Source organism: Cygnus olor, chromosome 12 (genome assembly GCF_009769625.2).
Source record: "Cygnus olor isolate bCygOlo1 chromosome 12, bCygOlo1.pri.v2, whole genome shotgun sequence".
NCBI classification, from domain to species: Eukaryota; Metazoa; Chordata; class Aves; order Anseriformes; family Anatidae; genus Cygnus; species Cygnus olor.
In genome coordinates, this window is record NC_049180.1 from 20,300,667 (window position 1) to 20,325,541 (window position 24,875).

At 39.9% G+C, this 24,875-nt stretch overlaps 1 protein-coding gene across 1 annotated transcript in view; it reads left to right on the forward strand.

Annotated features, from left to right (window-relative positions):
• The first annotated feature begins 4,691 nt into the window (after positions 1–4,691).
• URI1 (URI1 prefoldin like chaperone) overlaps positions 4,692–24,875 on the forward strand; it is a 40,746-nt gene continuing 20,562 nt past the window's right edge. The window contains exons 1-4 of the mRNA XM_040570934.1: positions 4,692–5,169; positions 15,815–15,849; positions 19,901–19,979; positions 22,226–22,361. Coding sequence (XP_040426868.1) covers positions 5,098–5,169; positions 15,815–15,849; positions 19,901–19,979; positions 22,226–22,361 — 322 coding nt within the window. The 5' untranslated portion in view covers positions 4,692–5,097. The remainder of the gene's footprint in view (positions 5,170–15,814; positions 15,850–19,900; positions 19,980–22,225; positions 22,362–24,875) is intronic.

Genomic DNA, 24,875 nt, shown 5'->3' on the forward strand with positions numbered 1-24,875 from the left:
CACCATTGAACTCAACAGAGTTATACCAGCTTTAATTCTCGTAATATGAGAGGAGATTGAGGCCCTTAAGGTATTCAGCTATCTAGGCTATCTTTACTAATATACTGACATGATCAGAAAGCTCTCCTCCTTTAACAGAGAAAAGATGAGGGGAAAAAAGCAAAGTGACACTAATCTTTTCTGAGTCAGGCTTTCCTCTTGGGTGTGACTACATGCAGAAAAGCTAGGATTTCTAGGTGATACTAATCAAAGATGGCAGGAGCAACTACAAAGCATGCAAATAAAGCATCCAAGTTTCATGTATTAAACCAGCCAGGACAGCACTCATGGTATAAGAGCTAGGATACAGTCAGCTGTGCTGCTGCAAGGTGCCTGGAGCTTTATTGCATGCTAGTATCATAAAAATAAATTATGTTAATTTCTTTATTATTATTAGCAAACATAAAAGTAAAACAGAGCACACTAACAGTTGACTATCTTGCCTTCCAAAGATACCACATATTTTACGTAGATGTGTTTTGGATCAGGAAACAAGATTTCTACAGATGCTTCCATCAGGAAAGCTTGCAGCCAGTCCCAGCTCTTCTTAAATAGCTGCTCAAAGATGTGTGTGGATACGTGTATGCATATGTATGGGTAATTTCTGATTATTTTCTATATGTTGATTGTCTAACCCAAATTCAGGCTCCTCTACATCACCACCAATACACTGGCAGACTTTAAGGTCCTTTTATGTTGCGATAGCTTAAATCTTCATGTAACAGAAAATCAGGCCCCTTGGAAAGAAACGAGCATCAACCTACTTAACACACAATCCTGCCAAAGAGCTGAACCTGAGGGTGCAGTGTTTTGATTGTTCTCACATATTAGTGTTAAACATGGGATAGGTGGGTGGATGGATGGCAAAGAAGAGGGTAAGTTGGTTGTGTTGAACAAATACTTAACTGTTACCTAGTGCCCCCAAAACTACATTTTAAGCAGGAGTTAAGCTGTTTAAGCATGTAACTGAAAAATCAGTAGTGTGTTGGTGTCATCTCTGAAGCCTCTTATCTTTAATGAGAAAAGGCAGTGTAGAGAAAACAAGCTTCAAAGGGCACCACTGAACATGCTAATGTCACTATCACATGCTGATGTTTCAGACCAACAGCCATTTAAAACCCTTATTCATTCTACTTCTGGGCAACGAAAGGTGTCTAGCGGTTTGACTTCATTGTCATCAACTAAACACAAAAAATACTGACAGTTTCAGACTGATTAGACTGAAGGAGATGCAGCCTTTGACCACGGCTCTGCAAGCACTGAATATCTTCACTTGGCTAAGCAGTTCCACTGAGCCCAGAGGGACTGGGTCTTCTTCCAGATTTATTGATGGAGGGAGGCTCGTGGCCATAAATTTTTGCAAGAGGAAGCTCAAAAAAGAGACGAAAGGGTATAACTGCAATCTTAGGAAGAATGTTCATTAGAAATGTTGATAGTGGTATGGTTCGGAAAAAAACTTTTAGATTGGCAGAGCTGAGACAGTTCTAAAATTCTTGCTGGTGCACATCTGTCAAGTCTCAGCAACAACAACAAAAAAGACTTAACATTTAAAAGAAACTTAAGAGTCTCTTTAGGAGTTCAAAATGAGCATGTACTGAGAGTTTTACAGTCAGAATAATATTAATTATATGATTATAATATTAATCTTATGACATTTTGATTTTGAATAAGCATTAACATGAGGATACTGTATTTTTTATTCCAACTACTGCATTCTTTTTCATGAACTGTCCATTAGAATTAGTGCTCTGCAAGATTCAAGATTCAAGACTTGTAGTCACTCATGTAGAAGGCAGGTTGTCTGCAACCATAGTAACGCACTATACAGTAATGTTTGTGGTTTAAAAATGAAAAGAAAAACCTAAAACATGCACTTTGGAGATGGATCCAAGAAAAAAAACACAACAGTGATGTTGTGTATATCCTATGCCAGGAGGATGAGTTTGAATTTTTCCTAAAACAGATCAGGAAGCCTGTTGTTGGTCTGGGGAGTTCATTCATGATTCATGTTATCAGACTGTCCACACATACTGACAACAGAGGTGGTCTTCGTAGGCTGTGTCTTGATTTCAGAGGATGTGTTCTTCTCACAGGAGAAGATATTCAGGATAACATACTCTCCAGTGTGGTAACTATGAGCTCCATTTCATCATTTTTCCCCAGTTCACTTTTGTTTCTCTCAGCAGATAGGCTGGCCAGACCATTTCCCCTCTCTGTCTTCTTTCTGTTCTCCCTTTTTCCTCCTTCTGTTGTGCTATCCCTCTTTGTGGAGTAGTGATGAATGACATTTCAGGAGTTATGGGGTAAGGTGCAGCCTTCATCACCAAATAATGTCTTTTGCTTCAGAGCCCCGGTGTGCAGTTCTCTGCTGCCAACTTAACTTGGCCTTTCCAAAACTTGGCTTCTAATCCTTTGCTCTCACAGGTAGAGCTGCCCTGTTAATACCAGAACCAAAAATATGGCACCAATTTATCATTTGCAAAAGGCCATCTAATCTAGCTGGCTTGGGTGCTTATAAGAGCACTGCTAGCAGCCATAGCTACAGTACAGATGTATTTGCTGACTGCTAAGTCATCCACTTGGAAGAGAGCACGTAAGCTTCACTTACAATGGTTTTGTACAGGTTATAAGTGCAAAAGAATGCGACCCAGAGACAGGCTTCGTGTTCCTTTTTGGCGAATGCCGTATCCCATCTGTTTGTCACTATTACAACATTTTTTCTTTGGCAGATGAAAAACAAAATGTACAAAAGGATGCAGTAAACTATTCCATACTCTAGTCAGTGCAACCAAGCCCATACAGTCATTATGCTGATAATGATGTAGCCTCTTATGTAGGCCAACTGTCAGAAGTGTTCAATGCAATACATTCTAGGGACTGAATGATGTACTTGCGGCACATGAAATAGTGAAGTCTTTGAAACACGATGCAAGAGAAGGGGTTGCATGTCTTTTTCACTTTACTTAGAAAATAAAAAAAATATTTTGTCATATAAAATTCTTACTTTGTGGCTCCCCTTGTTAGCTAAGTGTTTTTTTGTTATCTCTGGCAACAAGTTAAAATCTTAAAATACGTATCCTCGTGTTGTGCATCTGTTTTGTTGTCCAATCAAACTGTGAGGTGACACAGGATCAAACTAAAGCATTTATAAATTACCTGTATTTGTACTATCTCCTCTGTGAACACTGTTAATTGGAAAAAGGTTTAGAAGAGGTTCTAAACAGACTGAAAGGGAGATATTTGCTAGGAGTTCGCTAGTGAGCTGTTTTCTGAAGATAATGTATAGAAGTATCCTGTCTGTTCAAAGGATCCAGAATCCCCCCGTGACAAATACGTGCCAGAGATTTCAGCTAACTTTCAATTATTCTTGAAGATTATGGATGTAGTTATTTCATAAACCAAACTACCCAGCTGCAGTTGCAAATTTTTATTTGCAATATTGGAAGCTGTATTAAAGTCTGGCTAAAAGCTAACTTCCAGCTTGAGTAACCATGCTTTGAAAATTGTTTCTCAATTCCTCATCTGTGGAGCTTTTACAAGCTCTTAAAGGGGGATGGGAACCTGGGTTTAGAAAAGTGCACAGCACATAGTTATGTCTTGTATATAACATAAATAGTTGTTTTGTGGTGTATACAAGGTTAGTTCTGCTCACGGAAAGGAAGTCTTGCTTCTTTTGCAGGAGAGAGAAACCCCTGATGTACATGTATGGCAGATGCGTCTTTCTACCACCATGCTATGACAAACCTGCCAGCATCTGGTGGGGAGAGGGGACAACTGAAGCACCCCTACTCTACTGATGAACTTGTACACTGGGCGTTTACAAACCCCTATTCGCTCAAGGGAAAGGTGCAGCAGTAAATTAAAGGTCTATGTGTAACTGAACCCACTTACATGGTGTTCAGAGTGTAGAAGTTAAAACATGACTGCTAGTTTTTTTTGTGGCAATCAGTCAAGTTCCCCCCAAAGTTACTCAGCTCTTTGGCTGCACTGTGATCTGGCATGCTGGCTGTTGTAGTGTGCAGCTTTAAGGTATGGCTGCATTCCACTGCCACCATGTTACTTTGGACGTGCCTAATACCGTTCATGAAATTAGCTAATGAATTTACTGCATATAAGTTATCGCGTGGCACTCTGAGTGGCCATCCACCACTAGCTCGCCATGCATAACTGTTCAGCGTTGGCAAGCCTGAGTGCTGCACTGATTTTAGTGAATCTTTAAAAGTATTTTGCCATCCTGCAGGTCATAGAAATCCTCACGTTGTGAATTTGTGAGAATGGGCACTGTGAGATTAGTTGCTGTGGCATAACCTTCATGCTACAGAAGATACACAGTTATGTGTTTATGCATGCCTAGGTGTGTATAATATTGTTGTAGATCGACCAAAACGCTTCACAGATGGAAAATGCCTCACAGATGGGCTTCGATTTTCTGAACCCGAGGCCTACGAGCTCTGGTCCTGCGCTGCGACCGGGGGCACCTGCCCCTCGGCGCCCCGCGGTGGCGGAGCCCCGGGGGCGTAGAGGCGGTCTCCCAGCCTCTCTCGGCCGCCCGGCGCTGACACAGGCGGCAGCGAGGCGCGGTGTGCGGCCGGGCCGGGCCGGGCCGGGCCGGGCCGGGTGTGGGTGTGGAGCGCCCGCCTCTCGCGGCTCGCAGCCGGGTGCCTCCCGCGGGCGCTGGGAGGCTGGCTGGCTACCCAGAGTGCAGCAGGCAGGCAGGCGGCAGGCGGCGGCCAGCACCGGGCTGCTGGCGCTCTCCCGGCCCGCCGGCGCAGCGGGAGCCGGGCCCAGGCGGCGGCGGCGGCGGCGCGGCCCAGAATGCGAGTGTGAGATGCTTCCCCCGGCAGCGGCGCCCCGGGCCCAGGCGGCGGCGGCCCCCGCGTGGATGAGGCTCTGGAGCCGGCGCTTCGCCCTGCACAAACATTTCTATAGGACTCATTCGCCCTGCTGAGGAGATCGGATCGGCCCCGCACGGCGCGGCGCGGCCCGGCCGCCTCAACCTCCCCCGCCCCCGTTCCTCCGTCCCCCGCGGCGCCCTCACGGGCTGCCGGCCCGAGGGCCATGGAGGGCCCCGGCGGCGCCTCGCCGCTCAGCCCCGCGCTGGTGGGCCGCCTCCGCCAGGAGCAGCAGAAGGTAACGGCCGGGCCGGGCCGGGCCGGGCCAGGCAGGGCCGGGCGGGGGGACCGGGGGCGGTAGGACCGGGCCCCGGGAGGGGGCGGGGGGCGGGGGGGGGAAGAGGGGGGCGGGGGACACCGGGACGGCAGAGTCGGGCCTGCCTGCGGCGGGTGGGCACGTGATGGCGGTGACGTCACGGGCGGGGGGGGCGGCCCAGTCCCCAAACATGGAGCCCCTCTGACAGGGGCTGGGGGAGCCGCGGGGGGCTGGGTGCCGCGGCGCGGAGCGTGGGGTGCTGCTCCCTCGCGAGTGGGCCGTGCTCACCCAGCCGGTGTGGTGAGGGGCTGGGGGGCCTCAGCCCTGCAGCACAGGTGGCACCCGGGGCCATATTCAGTGTGTTAGAGCCACAAATACATGTTTGCCCACGGTCCCCATGCTTCTTATTTTTTCTATACATTAAAAAATGTTTAAAGGTGTTTCTGTGGTATGCAGTAGAGCTCCTCAGTTCAGGACTTCTGTCTTCAGTGTGCATTGCTTTGTCACCTGTTGTAGTTAAGAAAACCGAATAACTCATGCATGGTGTACATCGTGTGTCTCGCCTGGCATATTGTCCACAAAACAGTGTCCGCTTTTGAGTAGCACACCAGGTAATTACCAGAAGATCTGCGTAATCGACTGACCGTTAATGTGGATGGACATTAAGACGATCTGCTGGAACGCACTGCGTAGCCCAGTCTGCATGGATAGTAACCTGTTAGACTGGTAATCAGTGATAGTAACCTGCCTGTTCATTTTCAGGGTGGCAGAACTTGGTGAAAAATAATTTATCTGGTACATTGTTGTCAGTCAGGCCTAATGTGTAAGTGGATGCCTGTCATAACCACATGGAATTATTCCCAGTTCGTGGTAAGACCCCTCTGTGAGCAAGTTTAAGATCTTAAACTGATCTGCTCCAGTGCAAAAGAGGCCCAGGAGACCATTAATTAAGCCTCTGTTAGGCTGATGTACCAAAATTATATTTTATCATAAGGAAACTTTACATAATTTCTGCAAATTGGCTAAAAAAAATTGATCACTTCAGCTTCAATATGAAATTATACTAAAGAACTACATATCTTGGTTACAATGGAGTGTCATGATGAAGATATAGTAGACTTTCCCTCTATGCAATGAATATATATAATTGGATTACAACAGTATTTTCAGTTACGAAAATATTGTATTTTAAGATGGAGGAGGTCGTTTTGTTTCAGCTGCTTCTTTGCAGATATTCATATTTTTCTCACAAAATTACTGAATTTGAAGACTCATGTTTTGGACTTACCACAAAGAGAGATAGGGAGATGTAGTTATTTAGTACTGTGGTAAGCTAGTAATCATAGTACCAGCATCATAACGAATAGTACAATTACTTAGAACTATTATCTGTATGTGTTGGCATTTAAGCGGGCACATATATTTCTTTTAATCAGAGTGATATTGTGCTATCCTAGTGACACTTGATTAAGTATAAAGAAACCCATTTATTCCCATTAGTCTGAAGGCAACCTTTAGTATGGTAGTGAAACACAGCATTGTCTGTCTGCAGAATTAAAGATAATATTTGAATCACTGTTGATTATTTTACCATCCGGGCATAACCCTGGTTTAGCTACGAGTTTTGAGATTTTAAGTGCTAAAGGGCTGCTGTGGAGAACACCCGAACTGAGGCCTCCTTCCTGTTTAAAAATATTAAAAGAACAGGATGTTCGTGACTTTCTATCTTTAATCTGATTGAGGCTGCAACTTCCAGGTTTATGACCTCTGGTGAAAAGTAATTTTAATTCTTGTTTAGGACTGCTTGCCTGTTGGACAGATTTCATCTTGTTAATTTGTAGTGATAGTAAGACCAAACTGTTAAAAGCAATTTTCAGTGCTCCCACTAAAGGCACTTTGTATAAAAACATGACTTAGAATGTGCATCTTGGGGATAAATTACAGAAGAATATCTAGTAATTTTCATGATAAAGACCATCATTGGAAACACAGTGCCTGCGTATAGTTTTGAATATTTCTGGAAGAATATAATATATGTATCATGGATTACTTGCAAAAGCAATATATGTTAGCTGAAAATACTGTGTTAAATCTGATGCAAGTTAGTACACAAATTATAAAGTTAATATTTAAATAGGTGGATTCTCATTCTATAGAGACTGCACTTAAACATAATATTTGATATATATTTATTCCTGTGATCAAGTGGGTTGGGATTACTATCTGATAGGAAGTTGACAAGTCGGATTGGTGTGATTTGGTAACACTTCTGAAGACAGTGGATTTACAGTGGGCTCACGCGTTCTATAGCTTCCGAGCAATGCAATGAAGATATGCGTAATGGGAGGCATTACAGAACCAATTAGACCCAGGAGACATTTGTAGAGTGCAAACACAGTCATGGAGAGTCTGATGGATTCCAGTGTTATCTGGCAATAGGATTTTTTTTTTTTCACTTGCACTGACAAACACACTTTTTTATTTTCCTTTTAGGAGAATTAGGATAAGGAAGTGGCTCTCCTGTCACTCATCATGACAACGAAGCACAATTAGATTTAGTATAGCTATTACCATAACTAACTGTAACTTGGTAGCCACTGTGCATTATGACTTTCTTAATTTTTATGAATTTGGTTGGTGGAGACTGTATGGTCTTCAATTTCTAAATTGTGCTCAAGATGCTGGGTACTTGCAGTTTATTAACAGTTAAACAACTTGTAGGTGGTTACGTGGTAACAAATCGCAGAATCCTAAACTTAATGCTGTTTTATTTTGTTTTTCCTTCTTATATGATTTACTTATGTGGCTAGTTGCTTCTGTTTTCAAGTCTTTTTCAAGTAATATCTATGCCATGAAATCAACAACATGGCAGTGTTAAGGCTGTTCGTGCAGCCCGAAAGGGAGCAGTGAAATTGAGCACACTCTTGTACACTTCCCACTGCTGCAGGAGTCACGGGAAACCTGAAGCTGTTTGCCTGCGGACTCAGAAGATGAGTCAGTCAGTGTGCCTTCCAGTGTAGCGTCTCCCAGGGTATCGCACTTTTTCAAGCCTGCATTCAAGTTAGCAGAATTTAGAGAAGGCCTGGATACAAGACACCAGGGTGGCAGGGCTTCATTTTGCACACTAACTGTTTGAGAAAAACTGACATAATGTCTGAAGCTTTGTTCAACATACTGCTTAAAAGGTCCCATCTGAAGCTTCATTTGCCATATTCTATTTAAAATAAACCTGGACAATTGCTTCCTCCGAAACTGATCATCCCTTTTACTTTCTTAGTCAATGTTGTGGTATCTTCCAGAGTAGCAATATTTGTCTTTGCTGTTGTTAATATGAATTAAGTACCCAGTAGTTTACATAGTGACAAGAATTGTGAAATGAGTTAGCACAAAGGCTTCTGTTTCACTATCAGTGTAAACAGACTGAAGAACTGGCTGCCATAAAAAGGTGAATCCCTCCACCACCTTTGTATCGGCACTTGTGGTCAGGTTGCTGTGGGGTAAGTGGAATCCAGTAACACGTGCCAGGACGGCAGTGCCAAATGCCAGCACGAATGTGGCTGGGGAAGTGTTGCGCTAGCAATGGGTGAAACTGGGCTGCCCCTTGGAGCCACAGCCGTGCTTGTACCAAGTCAAAGCAGTTCCGAGCAACAGTCTCAGATGCCTGATTGAAAATTTTATTTATGATCATGTGAGTTATCCAAGAAGCAGATGACTCTAACCTGGTGAAAGATTTTTAATCTTAGTTTTTGTTGTGGTTGCTTGTTTATGCCTTTGAGCACTTCTGGAGTGGCACATTTGTGACACTGCTTAGTGACCTGGGTTGGTCCAGCTTAAAAACAAAACAAGCTTTGTTGTTGATTTTTTTTTTCTTTTTTTTTTTTTTTTTTTCCCTGTATTATTTTTCAGCCAGAGTGGTTCCCTAATCTGGTTGAAAGTGCAGCATCACAAATGTGTGCCAGCAGATTGTGCCGGGATTGGAAGGATGAGGCAATGGAGCTGAGTAGCTGGAGACAGGGAGGGACTGATGGCTGGTTTGCTCAGGTCTGGGGCTGAGCGTTGAACCACAGCCTGAAGGTATGTCTGTGAGGCAGTTTAAGCTAGTTAATTTGGGCATTGCTAGCAGCATAGTTGTTGCACCATAGGCTACATCAAAGCTTGCCAAACCTGCCTGAGAGGTTTGGTAGGTTAGATCGTGGGAGTTTCATGCTTGTGTCTACTGCTGTATTGGTATGTGAGCTAGCATGGATATGGTATAGCCACATGATTATGTTCACCCAAAGGAAGCTAAAATATTAAGTTATGCGTTCCTTAGGTTTGTCTCAAGATGAAGTTACATAACACAGCCACTGCCTTGCTGCCAGGGAAAGACAAGACCTTGCTCCGCTTTGTTCATTGCTTGCACCAGTTCGGTTGGCTCAGAGCTGATTTAACTCACTCATCTAGCAGAAAAGTTCCATTTGCTGTGTTTGAGAGTTGAAATGAGTGACAAAGGGATCTGAAACAGCAAAACGGGCGCTGGGAGCTTGTAGTTGGACCTGGGGAAGAAGGGTGCCACCTCATGTAACACAGCACTGCCTGCTCGGCTGGCTCACCGGAGCGGGCGGCCACGCTTCGGTACGCGCATGTAGAGTTACTGCAAAGTAACTGCAAGTCGTTTGTCTACGTGACCTACAGCCACAGCAGGGATTGCAACATAAAATAGTCTTGAGAGGACAGAATTTCACAGCTGGCAAAGGAGAGATGAGGCATTTTTCTGCCTGCTTTATAATTCCTAGATGGTTCAGGTAGAATTCTTAAGTTCACAACAGTCGTTTTAGTCCTAGGTTAGTTTCGGTGTATTGATAAATCGTAGTTACATACTAATCTCTCTGTAAAAATGTGAGAGCCAATTGTGTGCACAATTAATACAAAAACACTAGATCTCCACTTGCTTTCTTGTAGAGATAAGTAACATCTGAGATAATATTTTTAAACGGGAAGATTTTTTCCTTTAGAAAGAAATGTTTGCCATGATTCAAATTCCTTTCTCCCTTCCTTCAGTATTTCTCTCAAATACATTTCTTGAAGAGGCATAAATTTCCACCCGAAGGGGAACTTATGTTAATAATTTGTTGAAATGTAGTGTTTTTCAGTAATATGATTTAATAAATGAATATGAAAGCTTAGAAATGCCTTCTTCCTTTCCTTTTAGATCATACACTGTGGCAACAGACTGAAGAACTTTTAATAGTTTTATTTCATTTTTTGATTGAAAATGGGACTCTAGGAAAAACAATTGTGCAAAAGTTAATTCTGTCTTTCTCCATCAGTGACTGCTGTGTTTTAGGCAACTACTGTGTGGTTTCCTAGAGGAAAAAATGAAAATTCATTTTAAATGTTTATTTTGCGTGTGGCTTGTTACATCCTTGTTACCAAGACGTGATTAAATGTTTGACCACCCATTAGTGTTCTTCTGTAATGTAAAGTCATGTTGTGAACTGGTTATGTTATTTCATCAGTAAGTTTAATTTTATTTTCTGGTTTTGGGGTGTGACAGAAATCTTACGCATACGAGTAGTATGGCAGAATGGGTCTTGATACTGCAAACGTTTATAGATGGAGGTGGCTCATGTGTATATATCAACTGAAGTAAATACTTGTGTGTACAAGGTTAAGCAGTTAAACTCAGGAGAGTCATCTGAATTAGGTCAGTAGAGGAAATTACCTTGGATTTATCATGAGCCTTGTAAACATGGATCTGCATTGCAGAAGACCAGCATATGCTTTCGCTGTAGTTTGCAGAAGGTTCTGAGCAGTAGAACCAAGGTCGACGCTGCGATCTTTACACAGTCCCAAATGGCAGGGACATTCTCCTAAAGGCAAATCGTTGGTTTTAGACTTTATTAGACCCTTACTTTAATTACTGTCTCATTACTTGCTCTGCTTCCACAAAAAGTATTCCATACTGCCATTTTCCCTAAGTAACTGGAAATGTGATTGAAAGGGATGTTTAAAGTGAGACTAATTCAAGATTAAATAGTCACAAATTATATTATTGCTACATGTAAACAAATTACTTGCATATCTGATTTTATTCAGATTACTTTTCAAGTGGTAAATAATGCTTTATCACTTATATAGTGCTCTTACATCTTTAGAGTGCTTTTCTCACATTAATTAATCATCATTAAACACTCTGAGGTGGGTAGGTTAATACTATTATCCCCATTTTGCAGATGAAGAAATGTAGACTGAGAGGTTGTGATTTGCTTCAGGCCATATAGAATAAATCAGAGCTGGGATTAGATCTATTTCCCTAGCTTCTAATTTCCGAAGACCAACCAGATTGAGAACCACAGCTTTGAAGTAAAACATGCAAGTATGCATATGGAAACAGCACATGTTTGGCCTTTTAGGCCAAACTCCCTGTTAAAGTGGAAACTTTGTGCTGTGTGTATTTCGAGATTCATGCCCGAAGTGTGGAGGTAACCTCTTGTTTGTTTCAGAATTATTCCTAACCTGATGGGGAATTTTTGTTTTAATCTTCCATTGAAATTAGCTTTCATCCTGGAAATAACAGTCTCTAGTTCTTGGGACTTGGATGTAAGTGTGAGTTGGGTACAGCACTTTCCACAAGCCGAGACATAAATGAAATAAAACCATGGCAGCTTGCCTTAATGCTGTTCACAATATGAGAGAGAAAGGTAAGAATTCCCCTCAATGTGTTAAACCCACCACCTTTGTAGGCAGTGCCTTGCGGCTTAGTTCAGAGAGGCATTCGGGTTCCTGCACTCCACCTTAGGGAACGAGCTAAATAAAATAAAATAGTCTTGGACTGGAGAGCAGAGCAGAACTATCTGTGCACCGCCTGGGTAAGCAGAAGCACCACAGAGAACTGTGTTCAGCTGTAAGTTAGGGGAGCACATGAAGAAGCAACAGGTAAGAAAAAATGAGGTATAAAGAAGGTACCCTTTTACATGAGGGTGCGGACCTGCTGAGGAGAAGCAGCAAATACGCATACAGTAATGGGGAACAGAGCAGGGACCCGTGGGCACATACAGGTGAGAATCAGCTTCATGCTACAGCATCCATCCCATGCATCTTCCTTCCCAGCGTGGCAGTGCCAGCGGCTACAGTGCCTGGCTGCTGAGTCAGGGGCTCTGGCACCTGGTTCTAGCTCTGCTTCTGGGCAGCCTTCCTGGTGAAGTCACTCAGCCCATAACGTCAGCGCAGCACTTTCCCAAGGTGCTGTACACCTTAATTCATGGAAAAGGTTTTGAGCTCTTCATATGGAAGATCCTGGAGAAAGTGGAATATAAATAGACCAGAAAGAAAGTGCACTGGAGAAAAGGGATTTTCTTCCCTCAGACAGCTTGACAGTGTCTGTGGCTGTATGGTGTGCGTTGTTTGGGGTGGTTTTGACTCATTAGCCGACCAGCTGCCCAGTGTTAAGGTGGGGACAGTGGGAATGGGGCTTCCTGGGAGCTGATGTGCAGCTCTAAAGCTGCTTTTCCTGCACTGCTCTGACAGCACGTGTTAGACCCAGACTCAAGCTTCCCTAAAAGCAGTAATGTACGCCTCCCTCTCAGTAGCTCCGTGTGTAGCAGCAAGGAGAGCAGAACCAACACGTCATGCACTTTACCGTCGGATTTGCACCCAAAGGCGTTATGCCATGGGCACCGGGCATGCAGAGCTGCCCTTGCAGCTGTGGTGCTCTCAGGGCAGGGGCTTGGGAAGTGCTGGATTGTAACAAACTGCTGGTGGGGGAAAGGAAGGAAACCAGATACCTACTTATTTGTTTTCTTGTGAGGTTGTGGAATGTGTTTGCCAACAGTGGGCCGTGTTTTAATAACCAGACTTGCGATTACCTAATGTTAGATTTGCTGCAAGAGTAGTTCAATAAATATTATAGCATGCAGATAAGCCACCGATAACACTGTGCGTTCACAAATTCATATATTGCTGTGCCTAAAAGGTAAGAATTCAGATTTTATTGATACCACTTCCACTCTAGTGTCTTAGAAGCAGTGCAGAGTTGGTGGCACTGGTGCCTAGACAAATTGAACTTAAATGAACAAACAAACAGGTGATTTATTTTATTTACCCTGGGAGAAGTTTTCATTCTTTAATTGTAATTCCAAATATAAATTATGTGGGGAAGATAGACTAATGATTTTCCTGTGTTTGATTAAAGGCAAAGAATCAAAGATTTGTGTATACATTTATCAATTTGTTTCTTTGCTATGATAAAACCAGTTGTTATCCAAACAGTGCGACTGACCTAATAAGGGACACATGCATAATTGATCTCCTTCTGTTTTTCAACATATATATATTTTTTTTAAATAGAGTTCAGTACCAGAAGTTAAGTCTAAAACATTTTCAAGGTGGTATATTTTAGCGCTTCTATAAAAGGTCTCATTTTATTCTGGCCACTGAAATGAAAAGGTTTGTTGTTGGTTCCACCCTTTAGTATTCCTTCAAGAGAGATTATATCAAAGAAGAAGAATTAAATTAAAATTGATTGGTGTTATTGATTTTCTTTTTTTCTTTCTTTTTTTTTTTTTTTTAAGGGGATAAAGGGCGATGGAAACAGCCTATGCCCCTATGCTGTTTTGAAGATGGACTATTTTTTTAAAACATAAAAGCATATGTGCCCAATTTACATGTTTACCAATTAAAAAAGCTTCCAGGAAACATTAAGTAGACTATCTTCTGTAACCTTTAACATTGTAGCTAATGGATATAGCCTGGAAATTTTCATAGAAGGTCCTCTAAATAATGTAAATGATTATGAATATGTAACTAGTTAATATGCAGCTACGAAAGGATTATCATGTAGAGGTTAATGAACATGCTGCTCTTACGGTTTGCAGGGCTTTTCTTTTTGTGCTTTTAGCTTGCTTCATGCATGGGAAGTCATGTATTGGGAATGGGAAGCTTCCTGTCTTTTCCATCTTCATCTTTAATGGGGCAATTAAACTGGAACTTTCTTAAAGGATTTCATAAACATTTTTGTATGCTTAATTATGTTGTGTAGTTTACAATCAGTGCCAAATCTGAAAGAGTGAAATGTCCTGATGGGATATTCTCTGACTTGGTAGTGTTGCTCTCCATTGTGTGCTCACATTGTTAGGAAATGTAGTTGCGCTCGTATGATTTACACCTTGTAGGAAACTTTGCTCTTGAAATGGGTTTAACGTTGATAGCGTGAATTAGATTTCTGTGTTTATATCTTGCAGAAGTCTGTATATTTATTCTTAACATTAAAAATATTTAGCTTGCACATTAAGGAAAATACTTGCTAGGAATTTGATTTATAAGAGTTTAAAGCAGATGATAAATTTAAACTTGGCATAAGCAGGGCAAGCTACCTGGCTGAATTTCCTGATGGATTATGAAACAGCCTAACCACAAATGTACAGCTGATCCTTTTCATTTAAGTACTTTACTCTGTTTAAAGAATTACTAGCTCACAAAGCAGCCCCATTTTTTTGTTTTTGTTTTTGTTTTACTCCTATATAAGTACAGAGTGCAGGGTCTGAGATCTGTTCTGCAATAGTTGCACATATGCTAACTAAAAAAAAATTCTTTCATTCTGTTGTTTGGGGAAAAAAAAAAGAATTATCTGCTCCAGTGATTTCAGTGGTACTTGAATGTATGTTATTGTTTTTCTCATTAATTGCTTTCAAATGTTAGCATTATTTTGGCTACAGGAAAAACAAAATTTGTAAAAATAAAAAAAAATTGTGAAGATGTCTAGACATATTTAATTGCCTCATGGCTTCATTACATTTCATATAATTGAATGAAATTGTTTGTGTTATATTTTTGGTAACCATTATTCAGAGATCAGAATATGTTTTGAAAGGCAGAATTTCCACATAATTATGGAAGAGAAGGGCACAGGTTTCAGCATCTTGGTTGTTTGCTGTGTCAAAAAAATACGGTTAAGAAAGAAAAAAAGTATTTCATTTTAACAATATACTTTATTTTGTAAATTATTTTTGACCTCTTGGGAAGGTCTACAGTATAAAGAAATAAGTGAAATATTCAGATTAAAACTACTTTTTTTGATCTGGACAGAAAAGAATGGAAGTCAACAGCTTATAATGGTCAAATATCCTTTTATTTAAACACTCACAAAATTAATTTGTGCATTTTCAGATTAAAACTGCTAGTGGAAACATTTGTTGACGTACTGATAAAGGAAAAATGTTTTTGGTGCTGTGGAGTTCATTTGTTTTGTTTTTTTTTAGTGAATAAGTATGGAAGTTATATTGATGTCATGTTATAACTTATATTGTTTTCTTATTCTGCAAGCATGTAACACTGAAAATAGATCTGCAGATCGCACAAAATACTGCTTACCTTATATCATATGTCACTTAATAGTTATGGAGCAGGTATTGTACCAAAATATGAATTGAAAACTGTAATTTTTTCTGTGGTTATCAGTGTGCATTAGTGTGTGATAAAGTGTGCAGCTTAGTAACTACCATTCACAAGCCTTTGCACTGACGAATAAAAATGTATATAGAGACACCACCAAGTCTGTAAAGCGACTGTTCTAGTTTCTGATACATTGACATTGCAGCTCTGTGCTTAGCCTTGTTTTTTCATGAAGAGTTATCTGTTTTAATGACAGGTGGTCACTAGCTGCCAAGAAAAAATCCAGCACTGGTAAGTGAAAAATGTTTGATTACATGCCTAAAATACTGATCAGTAACCTAGTTGTATTCTAGTAAACTTACTGTACTACTGTCCGTTCTAATGACAGCCAGATTGGACAGGTATGTTTTGGGGACTGGAGGTAGCTCAGAATTATTGCAGTATGCTCTCTCTGAGATGTTTGTATTTGCCACTGATGCCATTGCTTTAAGTCACAAATAGACTGAACCTTAGCGTATGGTAAATACCCATCTCATTCACCATATTTCCCCAAGTAACCTTGTGGGATGAATGCTGAATTGGCCTGATAGGTGGACAGGTATTCACAGAGTAGAATCAGTTATTCTTGTTTTCTCTTTAACTATGAGCAAGTAGGGAAATTGTTGTAGCACATTTTTGGGGAAAAAAACACCAAACAAACAATGTGAAAGTAATGTTTCTCTGTTTACCCCCCAATAAACCATCTTATAAAGCATAGTTTGTTATGCTTAGAAAGAAATGATTTGTTATGTAAAAAAAAAAAAAATCTCTGGGCACTTTTTTCTCTGTTGGCAATCTATGGTTAATAGAAAACATGCTTAGTAAATAATGGTTTTCTATGGCATCTGAGGAAAATGTACATTTAATGGTGAATGAAATCTTATATTATGAGTTACTGTGAGATATAACAGTTGATCTTACAGATATCAAATTACAATATATCCATGCTGTGTTTACCATGATTTTACTGAGAGAACAACAGGAGCTGTCTTGATTATTGTCTGCAGGGTTATTGCAGAATCACAGCAACTGCCCCTTTAGTGGTGAGATTAAACCTTTGGTTATACACCATCAAGCATATAATATTTTAAATTTATTTTAAGAGGCTTTTTCTTCATGCCTGAAAGATCTGCAAGCAAATAATTTATATTTAGTGTATATCAAATGTTTTTAGTTTAAATGCACATGGGCTGCAAGCACAGGATAAGAGGAAAAAAATCAAGGCAATCTATACACATCGTCATATTAAATTCTGACTATCGGCTTGCAAAAATAATCTAAAACTAATATGTTTCATTTATGTTTAAAATTCAGAGACTGCATTAATTTTCAATAAGGGAAATATTATTGAAGTGCCTACTGGTGCTGCTGTAGTTAAGTCGGTCAGAATTTCCATAATGCACATACTTTTGGGGGAGTTTCTGCAGTGTCCATGCCAATTTGGTACAGTGTGAAGTTCTGCATGTACATTCTTTCACAAAGAGACATAATTTTTTTTTTTCAGAAATAAACTAATTGACAGCCTTAAAATTGGAACATTTTTTTAGAAGTTTGGGAAATTGGCTGGGGTTTGTAGAATGGGGTGGGAGGGTAGACATTGGGAAGAGGGGTTGCTTGTGTATTGGGTTTTGAGCAAACTCTGGCCATGATCCTATGAATTTGGGGGATTTTGTCACAGAATGTCATAAGGAAAACCTAACTTACTGATGTTTTTTTATGTAGAAAAGCAGTTTATAGAGCATCCATACAGTTTTTACTCTAAGAAAACGTATTCAAAATTTACTACTCTTATTTAGATCCTGATTGTGCAAGAGCTGAGTGCTCTTGCTCTCTTGAATAATTTGTTCATATAAGACCTTTTAAGTAGTCAGTGACACAGAAGAATGTTAAATAGAATTGGGTGAATAACAATAGGGTTTTAAAATGCCCAACTTCAATATATTTCCATTAAATTATTTTCTTTTTCACTTTTTAGTGCACACCTTGAAGTATATTTTGAAAGCCATGAATCTGATAATAGGTCTGGGATTAGACGTGGTATTTTCCTTTCTGGATACATGATCATAGCTGGAGCCTAGTACCCATTCTCCACGTTCCCTCTCCCTCACTGCACGTGGTGACCAAGCACACCACCGGCACACGTGCTCTAGATGAAGAGGAAGGTCTGCTTCCTTCCTTGAGTAACATTCTTCCACGTCAGCTCATGAAATGGATAGATTTTCATTTTCTTTATCTTGGTGGTCCAATGCTTAGAGATTCCTGTGGTGGAGGTCTGACCAGCCAGAGGCGGTTGTTCCACTGAGTGCAGAAACACGTTCTGCTCTTTCTAAATGTTCTTTCCCTCACCTTGCCCCATGGATCACCACACTGGGGAGTCTGCTTCCAGCTATCATTGGTGTAGAAGATGTGGCGAATCAGGGCAATAAAACCCAGCTGTATCTGAAGCAAGTTATTTCTGCTGTACCTGGATCAGATTATTCGGTAACGGGCAGCAGTCAGACCTTAAAGGCAGAATCTTTCCGATTAATGAAGAAATGTCAGGTGACTTTGAGCAATGAAACAATGGGTGTGCTTACTCCTGCTATGAGTGGGATCTTTTTTTTTTTTTTTTTTTCCCCATACCATTCTTTTCCTGTGGAGTCCTTTTTCACTGAAGTGAGGTCAAGGCCTTCAGTTTGGGGGTCACTTGGTTTTCAGTGAGTAGTCTGCATCATTGTCCTCTTCTCTGAAAACACAGATCTCTGCAAGTCAAAGGCTGCATTTTGTAAATGTCCTTAAGTAATTGTTACTGATACCAAGTTGTCATTATATTGCTTCCCCCCAAAACATGTTGTGAGCTTTGTTGAGATTCATGAGTTTGGCCTTCCTCTTTAAAGGAAGTGAATTACGTCGTCACTGAAATGAGGGCAGTGGACAAAGAAACTCGCTGGGTGCATTGGAAAAATCTGCCATCAAACCAAAGAAGTAGCAAGCATCTTTTGTAAATTAGGTGCATGGAATACAGTTTTAATGTCCAAGTGGTCTAAATTCTTTGTTCGTGGCCAGTTCAGCAACTTAAAATATGAAGTACTCCAGGTATGAAGTAGTGTGATTACAGCAAAGTTCAGCTATGGAAGAAAATGAGACAAAACAGAGGAGTAGCAGATAATTTTTCATAATGAATACTGAAGGAGATTTTACTCTGCTTCTGAATCTAAGAAAATCAATGATAATATTTTGAGAATTGTGTTATCAACTATGACATTCATTTTTCAGCACATTTATAGATTGCTTTCCTGAATCATCCTCAGAAAACCTGTAATTTGCATCCTGGGTCAGCGTTGTTAAGTGTGCTGCTCCGTGCTTTCAGTTGCCTTCTATTGCAAAATTTACTACCATACATAGGTTGTTTACTATTTTGAAGTACAAGTAAACAATATCATCAAACCTGACATTTATATGCTAGATACTTCATGTAGGAGCTGATTTCTCATGATCTTCAGAATGGCAGTTGTCCATTAAAAAGACTTTCCAGCAGAATTTAAGTGTTTAAGATTTTTTTAAGAAAAAAAGACTTTTTAGAGGGAGTACACTTGCTTGTTTTGCACACAAAGGAAAATCCCCATAGCAATTAAAATGCTGTATCCTGCAGTCAGGTATCTGTCATGGGAATAATTGATCCAAGTTTATTAAGCCATTTCTGTCTTGTAAAGCAGTCTTGTGGCTTATGAGAAACAATAGAAGGAATGCTCCACACCTGTGTTGTTTGTCAGGTTTGGAAGACAGGACAGAATCAGAGTGGTCAAATGATCTTTCAGGACTGTTGACTCTTAGTAGGCCCAGAAAGTAGATGTGAAAATCAGAAACAGTTAAAATTTTGTCCATTTATGTCAGCCCAAACCAAGGTCATGAATCCTTTATTACCAGTAATACTTTGAAGAATTTGCCTCTTCTGAAGATAAACTGGATTTTCTGTTCTTTTTCTAAATCTTGATGGTGGTATAATTGTTGAACTTGAACATGAAGTGAGATATGCTGAAGCCTAGTGAAAGAACTGATTCTTAGCACCATAAAAAAACAAATTCAGAGACATTCACCAGCTAAAATAATCATTTATATTTTAATACACATTATTCTAAAATAGTCTAGCTATTATATGTAATTCCAAGTCTTTTTTATAAATAACTTATTAATTTATCAAACAATGTGTTTAAGAGTAAAATAGTTTGGTTTTCTTTATTTTTTGAGTTGTTGAGTTAGTAGATGAAAAATCTTAACTCTTCACTTCAGATATGAAATTGAATCAACTTAAATTTATCAACAGGAAGAAGGTGGAGAGTGATTATGAGGCTCTTCAGGAACGACTCCGTACGTTGCCTGATAAACTGTCCTATGATATCATGGTATGTACACTGTATCGTTCACATAAGATAATGGACTAAAACTTTCAGAAACTCAGGTATCTGCATCTGCAGGGAGGTGTTACTCAGGTTGCCATATAATACTCAATAATGGTACATTTATGATGATAATAGTTAAACCTTTGCTTTTGTTTCTCTCTCTTTTCTTTGAAATCTATTATAAATTACAGTGTTACTGACAACTGAGAACAGATGACATAAATGCTAACACAAAACCTGACACATTTGATATGTAAATCTATTGTATAGAAAACTATAATTATGAGTGAATTATGGTACTTAGTCACTTCCTTTGAAGCAAGTGGCCATAGTATTTTCTGATTCATGGGAATAAGCCCCAGAACATTGATTTTTACATAAAAAGGTGCTGCTAATTTTTGTTTCACTGATCTTCACATTGACATAGCGATCTTTTCTTGTGCTTCGAATGTTCCGTAACAACAGTACAGCTCCCTGTTTAAACTTTACCATGTTGACTTGCACTCACCAGAATTTTGATCAGTTTGGCTTTTCTTTTTTTTTTCTTCCTCCTTTTCTCCTTTTCCCAGGTCTGTTTCTAGATAGATCTTTGTAGCTGGGGGAGCTGTACTGTAAATAACTGAATAGCTAATTTCAGTGCAATGAACCTAACTGCTTTCTTACCTGGCAGCCTGGCTTGACGTGCAGTTGGGCTGTTAGTAAGACAGCAGTGGAGCACAATTCCCAGGTAGTAAAGGAGAAAGTTTCTGTCTTCAGTGCTGAGGATTCAGTTCTACATGTTATGTGTATAGTCCTGTGACCATGTGTATATGCATGGCCACATGATGTAAAACAAAAAGATTGTGTTGTTTTGAAGCACGGAAAAAATAGTGTCTAAAAAAAATAGATATGGCTTATTCTTAGTTAAAGCAGCCATGTCAACTCACATCTGTTATTTTAAATGTATATAAATAGTTCCTATCCTGTTCGCCAAATATTTTCATATGTTTTCAGTTTTGCTTTCATCATTTTGGGGAAAGAATGAACAGGCAAATGGTGCATCCTGCTTCTTGAAAACCAAGTCAGGAAGGGTATATCTGTAGGAAAAGCCCATTCTGCTTAGTCATAGCATCGATCCTGCCTGCTGCAGAGCTGCATCAAGCACTGACAGGCACCTCCTGGATGCTGACGCTGGAGAAAACCGCGTTCCAAGGAACCGGGTCTGCCAGGCCAAGTGTTCTGCTTCAGCAAAACTGCGGTGGGAAAGCAAGTGGTTAGTCCGAGGAAATGAGGGGGGCAGCAGAGGAATAAAGTAGCAAGAACTGGTACAAACTGACTGAGATGGACCTTTTTATCTTAAGAAAGAAAGCTTGAGCTGGCTGAGATTCTTAGCTTTTCACCCCCTCCATTTTAATTCTGGTCTCCTGACTTTGAGATTGAAGCCCAAAGGCAGCCAGGTAGATGGCTGCTGCTCTGAGTTGGGGTGCAAGTGCAGGGGCTGGTGCAGGAGCAGTGCATGAGGGCTGAAAGTGATAGGACTTCCCTTGGAAGGCGTGTCAAATGTGGCTTGCAGAAGGTGTCTTAAGTCATAAAAAGCAGTGTCCCATATGCTGTAATCTGTGTTAAGTATTGCTTCCTGTGCCTGGAGTCATGGGAGGATGGATGTTGGTTGGTGGGACATTGCCTGAGGTCTGCGTACTGGTGAAGGACAAAACAGAGCGAGGTTCAGCACTGTGGTCCTGCTGGTAGTCCCCCGAACTTACACTGAGGTTTCTAAGCACTTACTCTTAACAAGGCATATACTGAAAAAAGCAATTCATATTTGAGTTGTCCGTTTAAGAATACCTTGTCAAGAATTTCAAAGTTAGGGAACCTATTTAAGAATGTTAAATATGTCAGGAAAGCTAAACTTGCTTTTACTGGGAAATGAATGTAGTCTGTGAATAACAAAAACTTAACTCACCTGAACAGCTTACATGTTAGGATAAAGTTAATTTGCTTTCCATATTATTATTCGGTTGTACTGTAGTTTCATGTCACAACACAAGTTTTCTTCTTATATTCTACTTTTCTGGTTTTGTAATTAAAATATTAAATTCAAGCAGACTTGGTCATTTGAATATGTTTGAAGGGTTTAACATTAAATAACTGGTGTAGAATTTTATTTAACTCTGTATTTTACTTTTTTTTTTTTTTTTTGAACTAGGAGATGAATGACTAGGTTTATTTTCATTAGCAATTTTCAACACTGTTTTCTGTGCCTTTGACAGGTACCTTTTGGTCCTCTTGCCTTCATGCCAGGAAAACTTGTCCACACCAACGAGGTTACTGTTCTGCTTGGGGACAACTGGTTTTCAAAATGCTCAGCGAAGCAGGCTGTTGAGCTAGTTGAGCACAGAAAAAAACGTATGTATGCTTCTGAACATAATTTATTAGTCAATATTATGTATCTTTATTAATATATAAAATCAGTAGCATTTACACCGTTCACTTTTTTGTGTGTGCTAGCTAACAGAAATATCATTAGATTGTAATATCAATTTAGCACCTGATTTTCCATCTTTACTTGTTATTTTATCAAATGTATGATTTTTTAAACATCTAGCCAGAGCTTTATTCCTGTTTTTTCTCTCTTTTTTTTTTTTTAACATGCTACAATTGCTTGAGTTACCAAAATGCAGGTTTTGATGTTAGATTAGATTACAAGGTCAGCCAAGATTTGTTTATTATAAGCAAAACAAAACAGCAAAACAGGCAAAAAACCTGTCACTTGTTTAATTTGAGAAATACTGTATTTTGTTCCACAAAGAGGACACTACAACGTATTTTTGCTCTTAGTTACCTTATTCCCCACGTTCTCTTCCCTTGTCTCTTCTCTTATTTCTTTGCTGCCTTGTCCTCTGTTTTTTGTCTGGCTGTATTATTTTCCAGCTTTCTTCTCCCTCTTAGATGCTTTATTCCTATTTTTTTTCTTGCTTATTTTTCTGGATTTACTGCTCAGCTGCATTTCTGCTGTCTGCCCTTGACATATCTATCTATCGTCATGGAGAGATCCACTGGATCTCCCCAGATCCAAGTGCATTGGTGACCACCAAGTTCCTGTACAGCAGCAGATGATTATCATAGAGGCAGACAGGCAATTCCTTTTGTTTGTTTGTTTCCAACTCTTTTTAGTTGTTGCTGGGATCTTGGCTCTGGAAAGCCAGGACCCCCAGCAAGCCTTGTGCACAGCACGCTTCCTGACTTCTTTATGTGAGAAAGAATGAGAGACTAAAATATTTGATAGAAATGCCAAGGAAGGGAAAGCACAGTCAAATGGAAAATAAATTTATGCCTATTAGCCTTTGCTGTTTGTTTCAGATAAGCATTTGATTAAATATTTTTTTCACATCAATTTTACCTGTAATCTGTCTCATTCCTGAATGAATGCTTCCTGCAGCTTTACCCCTCTGTATGTTACAACCAGCATAAGTGTTTACTTTGGATTTTTGTTTATAAGTTCAGCTATCCACATTGCTGCTTGCAGCAGAATACATCAGAGGTTCCCTGTCTTGAATACATTTTTTTAAATTCTATGCAAACAATATTTGTGTAAGAAAAGTTTTTTATAAAAAATAATTTGCTGTATTACTTTAAAATATTCCTTTATGAAGATTACCAAAAGTATACAAAAGTATATAATTTGTTTTACCTATTATCTCTCTTAATCTCATTCTCCTGACATCACTTTGCAGTTTTATTTCTTATTGAACTGAATATACATTATTTATTGTGAGTCTTGCAAGATCTCAGGTCCATGTCTCTCTCCTTGATCATCTTTTTTTTTTTTTCAGTGCTGCAGAATATTTTTGTCACAGTTACATTCAGTGAAATCATTTGACCTTTGCATAGTAGATGTTTGAACATTAAGTAGTCTGCTGGGAGACACACAGTAAATGCTGGGTTCTTTTCCTTTATGATCTTTTAAATTGCATTTAAAATATGAACTCAGAAATACTCATTTCTTTTAAAGCAAAATAGTCATTGATGCCTGGATATAAACCCTGCATTCAGCTGATAGTTCACTTCAGCTGTGTGACGGCTGCCAGTGGGAGGCTCCAAAACACTGATATTAACTAAAAACTTTTTATTTAAGACTATTCTCAGTTTTGAATGATAAAAGCCATATTAGTACATACGATTCTGCAAAAAGTATGTATTTCTTTTACAGATAGTTTTCTTCTTTACAAAGCCATTCCACATTAAATGATGGTGAATTAGAGATATTGGAGATTTTATTTGTTTATTCAAGTTAGAAAAAAAAAAGTACGTGTTCCACTTGTGGCACAAATGTGAAAGACTAGTGCTTCATAGGTGTTTAAGGTCTCTTGTATAGTGGACTGTAGATATTTTAATAGGTGTCACTTCTGCTTTCACTGGCATTCTGTGTGCACAGCGGCTTTGTAAGGTGATGTACATTTAACACCATCGTTATACTGAGACAACGCGATTTGATTTTTAGTGCACAGTCTTCTGGAGAAGAGTTTTGTGAGTAGGGTGCGCTGGGTTGCAGGGGTGGTGCTGAGCGCGGTCCCCAGCACCCCATGTGCCTGTCAGCAGTCCCTGAGGCAGTGAAGCTGTGCTGTGCTTATGGCCTGCGTGTGTGGGAAGGCTTCGATGTTCAGGCCCAGGCCCCAAACAGCCCAGAGAAGGGCTTGTCCTGCAGCTGCTTCCTGAACAGAAAACTGGCTGTTTTCATTGGTAGTTTGTTACTATGACCTGCATTTCGTACCCAGTATTACTATATTTAATTGGGTGCTTTTTCATAACTAGCTGGTCAAATCTGTTCAGATAACCAGAATGAACTTAATTAGTGTAGCAGTGATAACTCAGTGCTTGCACAGAAATTAAGAGTTGTAAGGAATAAAAGACAGTTTAATT